Source organism: Cervus canadensis, chromosome 26 (genome assembly GCF_019320065.1).
Source record: "Cervus canadensis isolate Bull #8, Minnesota chromosome 26, ASM1932006v1, whole genome shotgun sequence".
In the NCBI taxonomy this organism is placed as follows: Eukaryota; Metazoa; Chordata; class Mammalia; order Artiodactyla; family Cervidae; genus Cervus; species Cervus canadensis.
In genome coordinates this window covers 21075949-21093499 of record NC_057411.1, presented here as the reverse complement: position 1 = coordinate 21093499, position 17551 = coordinate 21075949, and the positions used below count along the sequence as shown (strand labels likewise).

At 37.1% G+C, this 17551-nt stretch overlaps 1 protein-coding gene across 1 annotated transcript in view; it reads left to right on the top strand.

Annotated features, from left to right (window-relative positions):
- Nucleotides 1-17551, top strand: part of LOC122428206 (transmembrane protease serine 11F-like) — an 89426-nt gene that overhangs the window by 2258 nt on the left and 69617 nt on the right. Inside the window, exon 2 of the mRNA XM_043448044.1 lies at nt 8607-8687. Within this exon, the coding sequence (XP_043303979.1) occupies nt 8677-8687 (11 nt within the window). The 5' untranslated portion in view covers nt 8607-8676. The remainder of the gene's footprint in view (nt 1-8606; nt 8688-17551) is intronic.

The following is a 17551-nucleotide window of genomic DNA, read 5'->3' as shown; positions in this document are numbered from 1 at the left end:
TATTGATGATCAGAACTTTGTGAGACCCTACTACAAGTCATGTTAGGTTTGTCATAGATTACATGATTAAAATCATGGAAGTATAATTATTCTGGAACAGAAAAAGACATCAGAGATTATGTAGCACAAACTTTCTTTTGGCAGAGATGGAAGCAGAGGCATAGAGAGGGATAGGTAAAAAACAGGGTGGTGTGTGTGCTCAGCTGCTCAGTCATGTCCAACTCTTTGAGATCCCCTAGACTGTAGCCCACCAGGCTCCTGCGTCCATGGGATTCTCCAGGCAAGAATACTGGAGTGGGTTGCCAATGCCCTCCTCCAGGGGAACTTCCCAAACCAGGAATCAAACCCAGGTCTCCCTCATTGCAGGTGGATTTTTACCATCTGAGCCACTAAGGAAGCACAGGTTATTAAGTGACTAATTCTAAAACTGGAATCTGGTTTCCTAGTCAAATATTCTTTTAACTATATTGCTAATTATTTTCTCCAGTTCTCTACCTTCTGATGTGTGAGATCTTTGATCTTGAGTGAAAAATATTCAATTACAATGGCACAGCAGTTCCACAGACCTAAATGGCGCTCTTTGAAGTTTTAACCCATAACTTCAGTCCACTAGGAGGGCCTATATTTATTTATTTATTTTTTAATTGAAGGATAATTGCTTTATAGAATTTTGTTTTCTGTCAAACCTCAACGTGAATCAGCCTTAGGTATACATATATCCCCTCCCTTTTGAACCTCTCTCCCTCTCCATTCCACCCCTCCACCAACCTAGGTTGATACAGAGCCCCTGTCTGAGTTTCCTGAGCCATACAGCAAATATCCGTTGGCTATGTATTTTACATATGGAAATGTAAGTTTCCACGTTACTTTTTCCATACCTCTCACCCTCTCCTCTCCTCTCCCCATGTCCATAAGTCTGTTCTCTATGTCTGTTTCTCCACTGCTGCCCTGCAAATAAATTCTTCAGTGACATTTTTCTAGATTCTGTATATATGCATTAGAATATAATATTTATCTTTCTCTTTCTTACTCACTTCACTCTGTATAAGAGGTACTAGGTTCATCCACCTCATCAGAACTGACTCAAATGCATTCCTTTTTATGGCTAAGTAGTATTCCATTGTTTATATGACCCCAACTTCTTTATCCATTCATCTATCAATAGACATCTAGGTTGCTTCCATGTTCTAGCTCCTGCAAATAGTGTTGCAATGAACAATGGGATACATGTGTCTTTTTCAATTTTGGTTTCCTCAGGGTATATGCCTAGGAGTGGGATTGCTGTGTCATATGGTGGTTTTATTCCTAGTTTTTTAAGGAATTTCCATATTGTCTTCCATAGTGGCTCTATCAATTTTCTATGTTCCTTCTCTCATTTTCTTTCATCTTTTAATTGTTTCCTGCCCATTTTTAATCTTCTCTGCAGCTCCCCTTTCCATCCTCAAACCTCAAATGAATTAACAATTTTAAAGTGTTACACTTATTCAATAATTGTATGTTTCCAGTTTTCGTATATAAAAATCATCTTATCCTTATATAAATGTCTTTATCTTTTGTAACATTTTTGCACATATCTTTGCAGTATTTTTTATTCCTTTTAAAATGTGTATATAGCTTTCTCTACATGAGTCTTGTAATTTCTTAAGGATATTGCTAGCTATATTGTATAATTTTTTTGTTTTCTGAAAGAAATGACTTTATTATAATTTATAATTGGCTAAGATTATAAAGTTACTATGTTTGGTATATTTATGTCTTGAATCAAGCAACTTTGAAATCTTTTATTAGTTTAATAGTTTTTCATTTACTTAGTTTGCATTTTTTATGTAGGAATATTATTTTTACCTAACAGATTTTCAATAGTTACATGTCCTTTTACAATTTCATGCCACATCATATTATATCATGAACATACAGAAAACTGTTAATATTTATAGCCTTCATTTTAACAATGAGAAAAATCAACTCAGAGGAAATAATAACCTATGTGAATACTACTTTGTAAACAAAAAAAAAAGTATGCATGTTAATCTGTAATCAATCCCTACAGACTCTATTGAAATAGACTTAAGGTCATCTTCTCACTTGAAATAAAACAGCTGAAGGTTTACTCATGTAGAATTAGAATAAATCATCCTGTTTTAAACTTTTATCAATATATTTGACAAAATGTTAGCTATTTTTAATGAACTTCTGAAAATTGTAAAATAATGATTACAACCAGTCTCTATCTTAAACAAAACAGTGGACAAGGGAGAATAATTGGTAATATGTAAGATATGTCATTAAGCATGAATTTCTAATCTTGCAGTTAATGGGCCATCTAACTATAGCTTTCATGAGGACATCCTGACCAGTCAACATCACATAATGACTGCATTCCTGTATTGCAGGCATAAAGAAACTCTTACAGTAAGAAGTACTTGAATTATGCATAGATCAAGAGATAACTAAGAGATTAGTACACTCATTAGAGAGGAATGAACACATGCTTTAGAACGAGATGGATGTTAATGAACTTAAGTATTATGTGAATTTGGAATGGAATAAGAAACTGGCCAGAGTTGAATGAGAATAATTAGCACATTATTAGATGAGGAGTAAGTGGTGGCACAGATGGTAAAGAATTCTGTAATGCAGGAGACCAGGGTTTGATCCCTGGGTCAGAAAGATCCCCTGGAGAAGGGAATGGCTATCCACTCCAGTATTCTTGCCTGGAGAATTTCATGTACAAAGAAGCCTGGTGGGTTGTAGTCCATGGGGTCACAAAGAGTCTGACACAACTGAATGACTAGCTCACACTTTTTTTTTCAAAGTTGGGAGAGAAATTGCGAGATGATACTCAGATCAGACTTGAGACTTCAAAGAGGAAAGGCAAGGAGCCTTTGGGTGATAACCACCCCTCAGCCTGGATACTAGCTTAAACATACTATTATTTATGTTCAGTTCAGTTCAGTCACTCAGTCGTGCCTTTGCAACCCCATGGACTGCAGCACGCCAAGCCTCCCTGTCCATCACCAGCTCCCAGAGCTTGCTCAAATTCATGTCCATTGAGTCAGTGACACCATCCAGCCATCTCATCCTCTCTCGTCCCTTTCTCCTCCTGCCTTCAATCTTTCCCAGCATCAGGGTCTTTTTCAATGAGTCAGTTCTTTGCATCAGGTGACCAAAGTATTGGAGTTTCAGCTTCAGCATCAGTCCTTCCAATGAATATTCAGGACTGATCTCCTTTAGGGTGGACTGGTTGGATCTCCTTGCAGTCCAAGGGACTCTCAAGAGTCTTCGCCAACACCACAGTTCAAAAGCATCAGTTCTTTGGCACTCAGCTTTTTTTATAGTCCAACTCTCACATCCATATATAACTACTGGAAAAACCATATCTTTGACTAGATGGACCTTTGTCGGCAAAGTAATGTCTCTGCTTTTTAATATGCTGTCTATGTTGGTCATAGCTTTCCTTCCAAGGAGCAAATGTCTTTTAATTTCATGGCTGCAGTCACCATCTGCAGTAATTTTGGAGTCCAAGAAAAAAAAAAAATCTGTCACTGTTTCCATTGTTTCCCCATCTATTTGCCATGAAGTGATGGGACTAGATGCCATCATCTTAGCCTTTTGAAAGTTGAGTTTTAAGCCAGCTTTTTCCACTCTCCTCTTTCACTTTCATCAGGAGGCTCTTTAGTTTCTCTTTGCTTTCTGCCATAAGGGTGGTTTCATCTGCATATCTGAGGTTATTCTTATTTCTCCTGACAACCTTGATTCCAGCTTGTGCTTCATCAATCCTGGCATTTTACATGATGTACTCTGCATATAAGTTAAATAGACAAGGTGAAAATATACATCCTTGACATACTCTTTTCCCAATTTGGAACAATTTGTTGTTCCTTGTCCAGTTCTAACTGTTGCTTCTTGACCTGCATGCAGATTTCTCAGCAGGCAGATAAGGTGGTCTGGTATTTCCATCACTAAGAATTTTCCACGTTTTATTGTGATTCACACAGTCAAAAACTTTGGCATGGTCAATAAAGCAGAAGTAGATATTTTTCTGGAGTTCTCTTGTTTTTTCTATGGTCCAAAGGATGTTGGCAATTTGATCTCTGGTTCCTCTTCCTTTTCCAAGTCCAGCTTGAACATCTGGAAGTTCTTGGTTTATGTACTGTTGAAGGCTCAGTTGGAGTGTTTTGAGCCTTATTTTGCTAGATTGTGAGATGAGTGCAATTGTGTGGTAGTTTGAACATTCTTTAACACTGCCTTTCTTTGGGATTGAAATGAAAACTGTTCTTTTCCAGTCCTGTGGCCACTGCTGAGTTTTCCAAATTTGCTGGTGTAGCAAGGGCAGCACTTTAACAGTATCATCTTTTAGGATTTGAAATAGCTCAATTGGAATTCCATCACCTCCAATAGCTTTGTTCGTAATGATGTTTCCTAAGGCACACTTGACTTTGCATTCCAGGATGTCTGGCTCTATGTGAGTGATCATACCATCATGGTTATCTGAGTCATTAAGATCTTTTTTGTATAATTCTTCTGTGCATTCTTGCCACCTTTTCTCAATATCTTCTGTTTCTGTTAGCATTTCTGTCCTTTATTGTGCCCATCTTTTCATGAAATGTTCCCTTGATATCTCTAATTTTCTTAAAGAGATCTCTAGTCTTTCCCATTCTATTGTTTTCCTCTACTTCTTTGCATTGATCACTGAGGAAGGCTTTCTTATCTCTCCTTGCTCTTCTTTGGAACTCTGCATTCAGATAGGTATATATCTGCTTTTCTCTTTTGCCTTTGGCTTCTCTGCTTTTCTCAGCTATTTGTAAGGCTTCCTCAGACAACCATTTTGCCTCTTTATTTCTTTGATACTTGCTTTGATATACTATTTTTTCCGTAGTGTAACCCTGCTAGCCAAAGAAAATAAATCAGTTTCTTAAATTCTATTTTTACCCCTAAATAGCAGCAGTCTAGTTTATTTCCAATTTTGTGCTATATCTAGTTCACAGAACCTGTGGAGACTACTTAATTCATTCTAGAACAGTTTCTTGGAGGTTCTAATTTGGATGGCTGAGGATCAAATTAAAGAGATAGTTTTCAAAATCAGTGCCATTCTCTGTTAGTAGTAAAGATGTCCATTTAGTGAAACATATATGTGTATCTATGTGGGAACTTTGCTGTGATAGGAAATGTATTGTTGCTCTGAAACATAGTAAAATTATGCGTAAGAAGGTGCACTAAGATGTATCGGGATCCTCATTACTGACCAGGAGAAATTTAATGCTCAGAGGATAACTTTGGAACATGATGTAGAAGATAAGTTAGGCTAGGGGCATTAGTTGGCATTTTCAACCTTCAGCAGGGGGGAATATTTATTAATTATGTTTGGAAATTCTGGTGCATGGTGACAATAATAACAACACTGACTTTAATCTGTTTTCTTTTGTTTTATTAATAGAACTATTTACAGGAAACATATCCCCTTTATTTTCTATATGCAAAATAGACAGCTTCCACAAGCCTTGATTTCAACCTTGGTGTACCACTGTTTTAGAGCAGCAAAGAATTTTTCCAAGTTATTTTGTACCCGAGTCAGATTTTTATCAAGTTATCAATAAAGATTATAAGCCACTTACGAATAAGATATAAGCCACTGCAAAACCTAAATCCCAACTTTCCAGAAGCAATATTGTTGTTGTTTAGTCAATCAACCATGTCTGGCTCTTCTGTGACCCCGTGGACTGTAGCCCACCAGGCTCCTTTGTCCATGAGATTTCTCAGGTAAGAATACTGGAGTGGGTTGCCATCTCCTTCTCCAAGGAATCTTCCTGATCCAGAGCTGCAACCCACGTGTACTGATTCTCCTGCTTGGTAGGCAAATTGTTTACTACTGAGCCACCAGGGAAACCCAGAAACAATGTAGAAGGTAAAAATGAATTGTGATTTGGAAAGTGATATGACAAATCACCCAGTAAGTGTTAATTGGTCACCTACTATGGGTCTACCTAAGACACTAGAAGACATCACAGAAGCAAACGATCCAGTTGTTGGTCTTTAGAGGTTAATATCCAAAACATATAAACAGCTTATAAAACTCCATATAAAAAACAAGCAACCCAGTTCAAAAATGGGCAGAAGATCTCAATAGACCTTTTCTCAAAGAAGACATATGGATGGCCAACAGGCACATGAAAAAACGTTCAACATCACTGTCATAAGAGAAATGTAAATCAAAAGCACAGTGAGCTATCATCTCATACCTGTCACAATGGATATCATCAAAAAGAACACAAATAACAAATGTTGGTGAGGGAAAGAGGGAGGGACAAAATAGAGGTAGGGGATTGAGAGGTACAATCTACTATGTATAAAATAAATAAGCTACAAAGAGATACTGTATAGTACAGGAAATATAGTCACTGTTTTATAACTTTAAAAAGAATATGACCTATAAAAATATTGAATCACTCTATTGTATACCTGAAACTAATATAAATTTTATAACAACTATACTAGAATAAAAATAAAATAATATAAAAGTTATATGTTATTTTTATTTTATATGATGAGGAAATTGAGGCCCAGAGAGATTAAGTGACTTAACCAAGGTCACAAAACAAGAGTTTGAATCAAAGCATGGATGCCCAGAAGCTGCATGTTAAACTGTCTCAAACAGTTAGAGATTTGATTAAAGAGAGAGTAATTGCACTGGGCTTTTACTAAATGCTATCTTAAGTGAGTGAAAGAATAAGGAGAACACCCCAATGGGAAGGAGGCTGTGAAAATAGAAGAGAAATCACAAAGTCATGATATGATGTATTATGGGGGAAAAGGTTGGGTAAATTTGATTCTTAGAGGATTTTGAACTTAATGAACAAATTCTTGATGAGGTGAAAAATAGGGAGCTAGGGCTTCCCTCGTAGCTCAGCAGTAAAGAATCTGCCTGCAGTCAGGAGATGCATGTTCAATCTCTGGGTTGGGAAGATCCTCTGGAGAAGGTAATGGCAACACACTTCAGTATTCTTGCCTGGGAAACCCCATGGACAGAGGAACCTGGTGGGCTAGGTCCATGGGGTCGCAAAAGAGTCATACATGACTTAGCGACTAAACCATCACTATGACCACCAAAAGGTTTTTAGGCAAGATGTGATCCTTCACTAAACCTCCTTCACTTTCTTTCAATGGCAGAGGGATACACTGATTGCCTTAATAAGTGCAAGGTGACTTAAGGTCAGCACTCAAACCTTAGGCTGCTAGAAAGTATGAGGTTAACATTTCTTTTTGATGACACTACTTACTATGTTCATAAATTTAATTAATTTACCATAAAATCTGAAATTACAGGGAAAAGTACTTTTAGAATCTACTCTAAAAGGTGTATTTTTCTGTTCCTTTCTTTAATTTTGGGCACTGATGAAACATGATCAATTCGGGAGCATCTCAACTTTCCCCTTGATGTCCTATCAGAATGTAAGATGTAATGTCGTCTTATTGTAAACTTTTTCTCATTGAGGCTTTGCATCATACACTCATTATCTTTGACTGATAATAAATCAATCAGCAGCACAGCAATAGAACCAGCATGGTGCCTGCCCCCTGCTAACTTTTAGAATTAACTGATAGAGTTGTCAATTCTAAGGAACATTCATTAAAAAAACCTTCATATGATACATTAGGTAGATCCTAATATGTCAATGTCTTTATTTATTACAATTAAAGCAAAGAACCAGGGCCTACAGCAGAGAAAGTACTGAGTTTTAATCACAGGACTACCAGGGAATTCCCTAGATAACTTATTCTGTATGAACAATGAAGATGCACGTTTAAAGCTTATTTTCCTTTAATATCTCCTAGCTCTGAGCCTTTAAAAGCAGCACTTAATATTATAATATTCATCCTGCAACTTCACTGATCTTAAGAAGTTCGTGTAGTCAGACTAAAATTTCTGTGGATGAATGCAATCATCTAAAGTGACTCTAAATACTGAGAAACTTACACACACTAAAATGGACTAAAGTATTCTTAATAAGAAAGGAGAAAAATAGTTCAGTTTTTAAATTTTTTTTTTTTACCTTTGGGGATTAATAAATTATTTCAATAAATTTGTTATCTTTAGAGTTACAATGGACAGTATTATCAAAAGCTATTACAGTCCTAATATTTATTTATGAGAAAAACAAATCCCAACAAGATAGATACTATCATACCAGCAAGATAGATAGCAAAGCAAGCATCCTGGTCCATAACCCAGGTCTTCTCCACATCACAACACTTCATGGTTCTCTGAAAATGGAAAAGAAATAATGATTCTAATGAAAAAGTATGGAGCACCGTCAAAATTTTGTGTGTTAAATTTTTTTGAAAACAAATTAAGGCCACACCTCATGCTGATCATACTTCTCCAACCAGGAAAGCGTGGCTCTCTGACTCATCAGCGGCTGATGTTGTGCCCCCTGTACTGCATGGGGCTTCTCTAAGAAGGTATTGACAATTACTTTCCTGTGTGGAACCTGCTGGTGCAAATTGATCATGTTCTTATCAGGCTATTTTCAGGCTGCAGACCTCAGTCACTGAACCAGTCAGACTTGTTTCCTTTCTTGTTGTCAATGACTCTCATTGTTTTCCAGGCTCCCAACCCTGACCTGGCTGATCAAGATCTGATAGTGACTGAATAGAAGCTGTCCCAGCCCTGGTTCCATGATGTACCAGTAAGTACTCAGCTTTTCTCAGTCTGGGTTATCAATGGGTACAAAGGTTTATGATTTACTCCTGAGATGGTCAGGACAGATGTTGGCTGGTGGAGAGTGCTTTAAAAATAAGAGTTTTTCATGTGTGTTATTGTATTTTGTGTTAAAGTTTTCTTTTCTTTTTTTTTTTTAAATTTTATTGGAGTATAGTTGCTTTATGATGTTGTGTTAGTTTCTGCTGTATCCAAATCAGCTATATGTATACATTTATCCCCTCCTTATCTCTTTCCTTCCCATTCAAGTCACCACGGAGCATTGAGTAGAGAGTTCCCTGTGCTCAAAAGGAGACAATGTGGTCCTTTCTAAATGGTAGAAGTAGAAACGACCCACAGTAGTAAATTGTAAATACCTAAATATTTAGTAAATACCTAAACATTTAGAAAAATCTATGCTTTAAAGAATAAAGTATTTAATATGGTTCATTTAATTTCTTCAGTATGATCAATAGCTTGGTATAAATTTTTGTCTTATGTTGCTAATTGAAGTATATACTGGGAAAATTTGAAATATAAAAGTAAGAGCATAGTCTCTCTACATAATAGAAAGTATGTAGCAATAGGATTGTTCCTACTATATGAATGAAATGAATTAAAATATTCTTATCTAAAGACTTATTGCATTAACAAAATCTAGACTCTATGTGACGCTTGTTGTAATTGAATTCCAAACTGATTGATTAACTGATGAATTTAAGGTAAATAAGTTTGTACTTATATTTAGGTAACTTCAGGCTATTGTTTTACAGACTCGGAAATGAATAACTAATATTTGATGAGTAATTTTGTTCAAACACCTGCTTAGTCTAACCTTGCTTCTCAAGCATTCTTAACCTCTGTAGAGACACCAATTTCCCACATGTTTAGCACTGACTCTTTCAAACTTACAATCATGATTTTGTGATCATTGTAATTGTACAATCATTTGATTTTGTCTTCAATTAAATATAATGCTTTAAGCCATTAGGCTATGACACTTAAATAATGAGTGTTCCTGCCCTCCTTAATTTACTCTCAAACAACAGCACATCCTGAAGAAGACTGTCCATTTCATGCATGAAGCTTCCCCCATAGACCCTTTCATGATAGCATTGTATAGCAGTATTATCTGTACTTTTTATTAAAATGTATTTTAAGAAAATGTATTTCTTGTTTACCAAGATAAGGTTAGAAGAAGACAAAATGTGCACTAGAAGAAAACTTACTTTTATATTTAACAAACTTCATATAAACATATGTCAGCAATCTCAATTTTAAAAAGTTAGCAAAGGACTTGAAATACTCTCATTCCCCTTTTTTTTTTCTTTTCAGAATTTTGTGGTATGAATTCTCTATCAGCCTGGTTCTCCTCTTCCCAATTTATGGCATTATTTCTATTCATTCACTTTTCCACTCTGAAAGACTTGTTAGAGATATATGAAATTTCTGAACTTAAGCTTCATCAGCATTGATTCACAGCTTATAGTTGAGGATTTTAAAGTATCTTTCTAATTGGATTCCAGATTTAGTACTATTTTTAACACAGATATTTTGTCTAAAAATTCAGATTGTGCCATAGAAATAAGATAAGATGATTAGGCAGTGGTTCATTTAATTTGTTTGTAAAGGTATCTGGGTCAAAGGATCCAGTCCTTCAAAGTGAATGAGTTAGATATGTGGTGGCTTCTTAGCAGAAGTTCTTTCTCACTGATGTAGTAGAAAGAATACTAGCCTGAGCTTTAGATGTGTTCTAGATCCAGTCTTCAACAAGATGCTTGCCTCTCAAGACTTCACTTTTATTGGTATTATAGGGAGAGTTTGCAGTAAAATAAATGGGGGCTGGGAGGTGTTGTAAGCATTAAGGGGACTTGAAATATTTTTTTGTGGGTAGCTATTTTTAGTTTATTGGGTTATAATTTGGGTATTTTTGCATTATTCATTTTGTCTTTTCTTTACTGTATTGTACGTGGTAAGTGTATTATGTTGTGGAACTGTTGTTTTAAATATATGACTGTGTGTGTACACCACAGTGTGATGTAGAACATTTCTTATGGTGGGTCATGGTCAAAGATATTTTTAAAAACATTCCATTAGATAACCTTAAAGTCCTTTTAAATACTTAAATTCTATGATATCTAAGTGCTAACAGGTAGTTAATATGGAGAACATTATCTTGTTTAAGGCCTTAGAGAACCTCTTAAATTAAATAATAACCATACTATAGATTGCTTTTTCTTAGTCCCTATATCTGATGCTCTCTACCAGTGAGGCATATATAAGAGATATAGTTATCAGCAAATAGTGATCTTAGAAGCAAGAGGCAAGTCAAAAATCCACATGCTGATTGTGTGAAATGATCAATGTTTAAAGAAAGTGTAAACAAAGTGCTCTAGAGATGCCTACTCAATCTCATAAAAACTTCTCTGAATGTATAATGATTGAATTTAGTTTTTAAAGGCAGGTAGAGATTAGCTGGAAGAGAAAGATGGTATTCTTGAGCTGAAAGAACATAGCCCTTGCAAAAGTCAAGAGACTTGAGATTCACTCACCAATAGATGCTGGAAATTATCAAATGAAACTGAAATGATCAGTTAGGCTAAGAAGAACCTTTTGTACCCAGTTTAAATCTTTGAACTTTGAGAGTTGAGCAAAAAATTAAACAAGAGGAAGAAGTGACAAAATTTGCTATTTAGAAATGCTAGGGTAGACTACCGGAGCAGTATCATGGTTCTACTTATCTTTTGTGTACAGTTGCAGAACTAAATGAAGGGAGTAGCAAGGAGACCATCCTCTAACATGTTGTTTCTTCTGTCTACAATGAATTTCCTTCTCACCTTAGATGAGACCCTATAATCTTCCTACCCTCATATCTTTAATCTTAATTATTCCTAAGGCTTAGTCATCCTATTCAAACTTGCATAACAGATGGTATATGCTTCTGTTGGCACTTCTCTGCATGATTAATTATTTGCTTGCAATTATATCTCTCTAGTTAAACAGAGAACTGTCTGTATTTCCAGTGCTAAACACTGCTTGGCTCATTGTAAGTATTCAAGATTTGTATGCTGACTTAGGGTAACATATGCCAAAAGTCAAAGAACAGATAATAAGAAAAGACAACAGATCAAGAATAAATGTAAATTATAAATTTGTTTTTCATTACATAATTGTTTAAGAAGACCTATGGAATGTTTGAGATATAGTGATTCAGAAGGTGAAGAACTGAACAGCAGAAAGAATTCATTCCAAGTAAACTTGTGATACTAAGGATTTATTGTGGACGATGTGAAAGTATCAGATGCTTATACACTAGATTTTATACTTTTCTTTATTTGTTAATTAAACAAAAGTTTACTATTTTTTCTTGCAATGTAGTAGCACATTACACACATATGGTATGTGCATATCTATGTACATTACATATATAAACACATGATATATGTTGTGCATATATGTGTGTAGGAAGACAGCATAGAAACCAGTATTTTGACCAAGAAGATGACTCTATGTTGGTTTGAGCAGTTATTCGCAGTAGTCTTTGAAAAGATATTGTGTCTTTGGAATACTGTGGGGCTGGATGTGTTAGGATAATGAATATGTAGAACAAGAAAGCTTTCACACTCTTGAATCATATAACCATTATATAGTTTCATATAATGATTATGAGGCACTTGAAACCTTAGCATTTCAGGAAGGCTAATACTCAAAATCCAGGTTCAAAAGCCCATTCAAAGACACGCAGGGATGTTTGTATTTGTTGTTTTCAATTCTGTACAACATATTTTCTTTTAATAGTGTATATGGCTAAACTGTGAATCTTAACTGATTCCCTATAGTTGCCAGTATTTAAAATGTATAGACTTGCTTTTAAATTATTTTGCATAGTTCTTAAGATTTTATTATTAATTGCTTATTATGGCTCAGAATTTGAAATCAAGCTACTTTGAGGCATCAACAATTTATATAACATTATCATTGGGTTAAGAGAGCAGACCCTATTTTAAGTCTTTTATATAAAATAAAAATGAATTACTCTAAAATATAACTATAGAAAATATACAGTAGTATGATCTACAAATGGGAGCCATATGAAATTGACCTTTGTGTAGGGTAAAAACATATGAATACTAGAAATTCCACATGGTTCAAATTTATCAAGTCTCTTCCATGCCCTGTTTTATTTATTCTGGAATATTATATATGGAATGAGCAATGCAACTTAAAAACTTAAATGATTTTAAAACCTATCAAAGCATCCTTTGAAAAACCCTTTATACTACCTAAAAAATACAGGCTTAGATACTAGAATGTCAAAAAATCTTGAATACACATCTCAATTTAGTGAGATAAAATAGAGCAAATTGGCAAGAATTAAGTCCTAAAAACAGAAAAAATAGATTATAGTACAAAACAAAGTGTCGCTTAGTTGTGTCTCTTTGCAACCCCATGGACTGTAGCCCACCAGGCTCCTCCATCCATGGGATTCTCCAGGCAAGAATACTGGAGTGGATTGCCATTTCCTTCTCCAGAGGATCTTCCTGACCCAGGAATCAAACCCAGGTCACCCGCATTGCAGGCAGATGCTTTAACTGCTGAGCCACCAGGGAAGTGCAAAACAAAGTGTCAGGTATGTCTCAGGTCAGTTCAGTCGCTCAGTCGTGTCCGACTCTTTGCGACCCTATGAATCGAAGCACACCAGGCCTCCCTGTCCATCACCAACTCCTGGAGTTTACTCAAACTCATGTCCATCGAGTCAGTGATGCCATCCAGCCATCTCATCCTCTGTCGTCCCCTTCTCCTCCTGCCCCCAATCCCTCCCAGCATCTTTTCCAATGAGTCAATTCTTCACATCAAGTGGCCAATGTATTCGAGTTTCAGCTTCAGCATCAGTCCTTCCAATAAACACCCAGGACTGATCTCCTTCAGGATGGACTGGTTGGACCTCCTTGCAGTCCAAGGGACTCTCAAGAGTCTTCTCCAACACCACAGTTCAAAACCATCAATTCTTTGGCGCTCGGCTTTCTTTATAGTCCAACTCTCACATCTATACATGACCACTGGAAAAACCATAGCCTTGACTAGACGGATCTTTGTTAGCAAAGTAATGTCTCTGCTTTTTAATATGCAGTCTAGTTTGGTCATAACTTTCCTTCCAAGGAGTAAGCGTCTTCTAATTTCATGCTGCAATCACCATCTGCAGTGATTTTGGAGCCCAAAAAAAAAAATGTCTGACACTGCTTCCACTGTTTCCCCATCCATTTGCCATGAAGTGATGGGAACAGATGCTATGATCTTAGTTTTATGAATGGTGAGCTTTAAGCCAACTTTTTCACTCTCCTCTTTCACTTTCATCAAGAGGCTTTTTAGTTCCTCTTCACTTTCTGCCATAAGGGTGGTGTTATCTGCATATCTGAGGTTACTGATATTTCTCCTGGCAATCTTGATTCCAGCTTTTGCTTCTTCCAGCTCAGTATTTCTCATGATGTACTCTGCATATGTTAAATACGCAGGGTAACAATATACAGCCTTGACGTACTCCTTTTCCTGTTTGGAACCAGTCTGTTGTTCCATGTCCAGTTCTAACTGTTGCTTCCTAACCTGCATACAGGTTTCTCAAGAGGCAGGTCAGGTGGTAGGGTATTCTCATCTTTTTCAGAATTTTCCACAGTTTATTGTGATCCACACAGTCAAAGGCTTTGGCACAGTCAATAAAGCAGGAATAGATGTTTTTCTGGAACTCTCTTGCTTTTTTGATGATCCAGCGGATTTTGGCAATTTGATCTCTGGTTCCTCTGCCTTTTCTAAAACCAGCTTGAGCATCTGGAAGTGTTCACGGTTCATGTATTGCTGAAGCCTGGCTTGGAGAATTTTGAGGATTACTTTACTAGTGTGTGAGATGAGTGCAATTGTGCGGTAGTTTGAGCATTCTTTGGCATTGCCTTTCTTTGGGATTGGAATGAAAACTGACTTTTGCCAGTCCTGTGGCCACTACTCAGTCTTCCAAATTTGCTGACATATTGAGTTCAGCACTTTCACAGCATCATTTTTCAGGATTTGAAACAGCTCAACTGGAATTCCATCACCTCCACTAGCTTTGTTTGTAGTGATGCTTTCTACGGCCCACTTGACTGCACAATCCATGATGTCTGGCTCTAGGCGAGTGGTCACACCATTGTGATTATCTGGGTCATGAAGATCTTTTTTGTACAGTTTGTCTGTGGTATTCTTGCCACATCTTCTTAATATCTTCTGCTTCTGTTAGGTTCATACCATTTCTGTCCTTTATCGAACCCATCTTTGCCTGAAATATTCCCTTGGTATCTCTAATTTTCTTGAAGAGATCTCTAGTCTTTTCCTCTATTTCTTTGCACTTATCGCTGAGGAAGTCTTTCTTATCTCTCCTTGCTATTCATTGGAACTCTGCATTCAAATGGGTATATCTTTCCTTTTCTCTTCTGCTTTTCACTTCTCTTCTTTTCACAGCTATTTGTAAGGTCTCCTCAGACAACCATTTTGCCTTTTTGCATTTCTTTTCCATGGGGATGGTCTTGATCCCTGTCTCCTGTACAGTGTCATGAACCTCCGTCCATAGTTCATCAGGCACTCTGTCTATCAGATCTAGTCCCTTAAATTTATTTCTCACTTCCACTGTATAGTTATAAGGGATTTGATTTAGGTCATACTTGAATGGTCTAATGGTTTTCTCTACTTTCTTCAATTTAAGTCTGAATTTGGCAATAAGGAGTTCATGATCTGAGCCACAGTCAGCTCCCACTCTTGTTTTTGCTGACTGTATAGAGCTTCTCCATCTTTGGCTGCAAAGAATATAATCAATCTGATTTCGGTGTTTACCATCTGGTGATGTCCATGTGTAGAGTCTTCTCTTGTGTTGTTGGAAGAGGGTGTTTGCTATCACCAGTGTGTTCTCTTGGAAAAACTCTATCAGCCTTTGCCCTGCTTCATTCCGTACTCCAAGGCCAGATTTGCCTGTTGACTTCCTACTTTTGCATTCCAGTCCCCTACAATGAAAAGGACTTCTTTTTTTGGGTGTTCATTCTAAAAGGTCTTATAGGTCTTCATAGAACCGTTCAACTTCAGCTTCTTCAGTGTTACTGGTTGGGGCATAGGCTTGGATTACCGTAATATTGGTTTGCCTTGGAAATGAACAGAGACCATTCTGTCATTTTTGAGATTGCATCCAAGTACTGCATTTTGGACTCTTTTGTTGACCATGATGACTACTCCATTTCTTCTAAGGGATTCCTGCCCACAGTAGTAGATATAATGGTCATCTGAGTTAAATTCACCCATTTCAGTCCATTTTAGTTCGCTGATTCCTAGAATGTCGACATTCACTCTTGCCATCTCTTGTTTGACCACTTCCAATTTGCCTTGGTTCATGGACCTAACATTCCAGGTTCCTATGCAATATTGCTCTTTACAGAGTCGGACCTTGCTTCTATCACCAGTCCCATTCACAACTGGGTGTTGTTTTTGCTTTGGCTCCATCCCTTCATTCTTTCTGGAGTTATTTCTCCACTGATCTCCAGTAGCATATTGGGCACCTATCAACCTGGGGAGTTCTTCTTCCCGTATCCTATCTTTTTGCCTCTTCATACTGTTCATGGGGTTCTCAAGGCAAGAACATTGAAGTGGTTTGCTGTTCCCTTCTCCAGTGGACCACATTCTGTCAGACTTCTCCACCATGACCCGCCGTCCATCTTTGGTGGCCCCACACGGCATGTCTTAGTTTCATTGAGTTAGACAAGGCTGTGGTCCTGTGATCAGATTGGCTAGTTTTCTGCGATTATGGTTTTAGTGTTCCTGCCCTTTGATACCCTCCCGCAACACCTACCGTCTTACTTGGGTTTCTCTTACCTTGGACGTGGGGTATCTCTTCACGGCTGCTCCAGCAGAGCACAGCTGCTGCTCCTTACCTTGGATGAGGAATATCTCCTCACAGCTGCTCCTCCTGACCTTGAACTTGGGGTAGCTCCTCTCAGCCGCCCCCCCACCGACCTTGGACTTGGAGTAGCTCCTCTCGGCCGCTCCTGCGCCATCACAGTCTGGCGCTCTTGGTCGTTCACCCTAAATATTTTCGTTAGCTTAATTTTAAGATTCTGATTCTAGACCAGTGTCAGAAAATGACAGCCCGTGGGCACATCCAGCCTGCTGCCTGTTTATGGGTCCAGAGAACACTATGCAAGTCAAAAAGGAAAATAGTCTAGATAATCATTTGATTTACAAGTGCCAGACAGCTGCTGCAAGTTTTGTATTTCACTTCTCTCACCTAGTGACAGATTCTTGTGTATGCTCTGCACTGCTTCTTTTTCATAATCAGCCAAATAAACTTGAATAAGTAGAAAGACCCAATATGAGTAAAGCCTTTGGACCATATTTCAGTGTCAAATCATAAGTGAAGCTATACACAGTAAGAATTGATAGTTTCATCTTTTTAAAAGTTTTAAAAAACAGACTAAAAATCAGGTCACTTATGTCACTTTCCTACTGAAATCACTGATATTTTCATACATATTGGATTGGCTGAAAAGTTCATTCAGGGTTTTATATCATTGTCCAGAAAAACCAGGACAAACTTTTTGGCCATCTCATCTACATATGTGCTGAAATCAATCATGATTTTAGTTATATGCATAGACCTGAATAACTTGTAGAGACCTGTCTAGAACTGAGTTTGACATAGTAAGTAGCATAGACATCACCTCAAAGCTATGTAAATGGTATCATCTTAGCTCCCCTCTCTATTAAGTCAGTGAGGCATTTCCTGCCCCAGTATGACCCTACTACCTACCTTCCTCTTCTTATCATCCATCCTTGCACAATCATTTT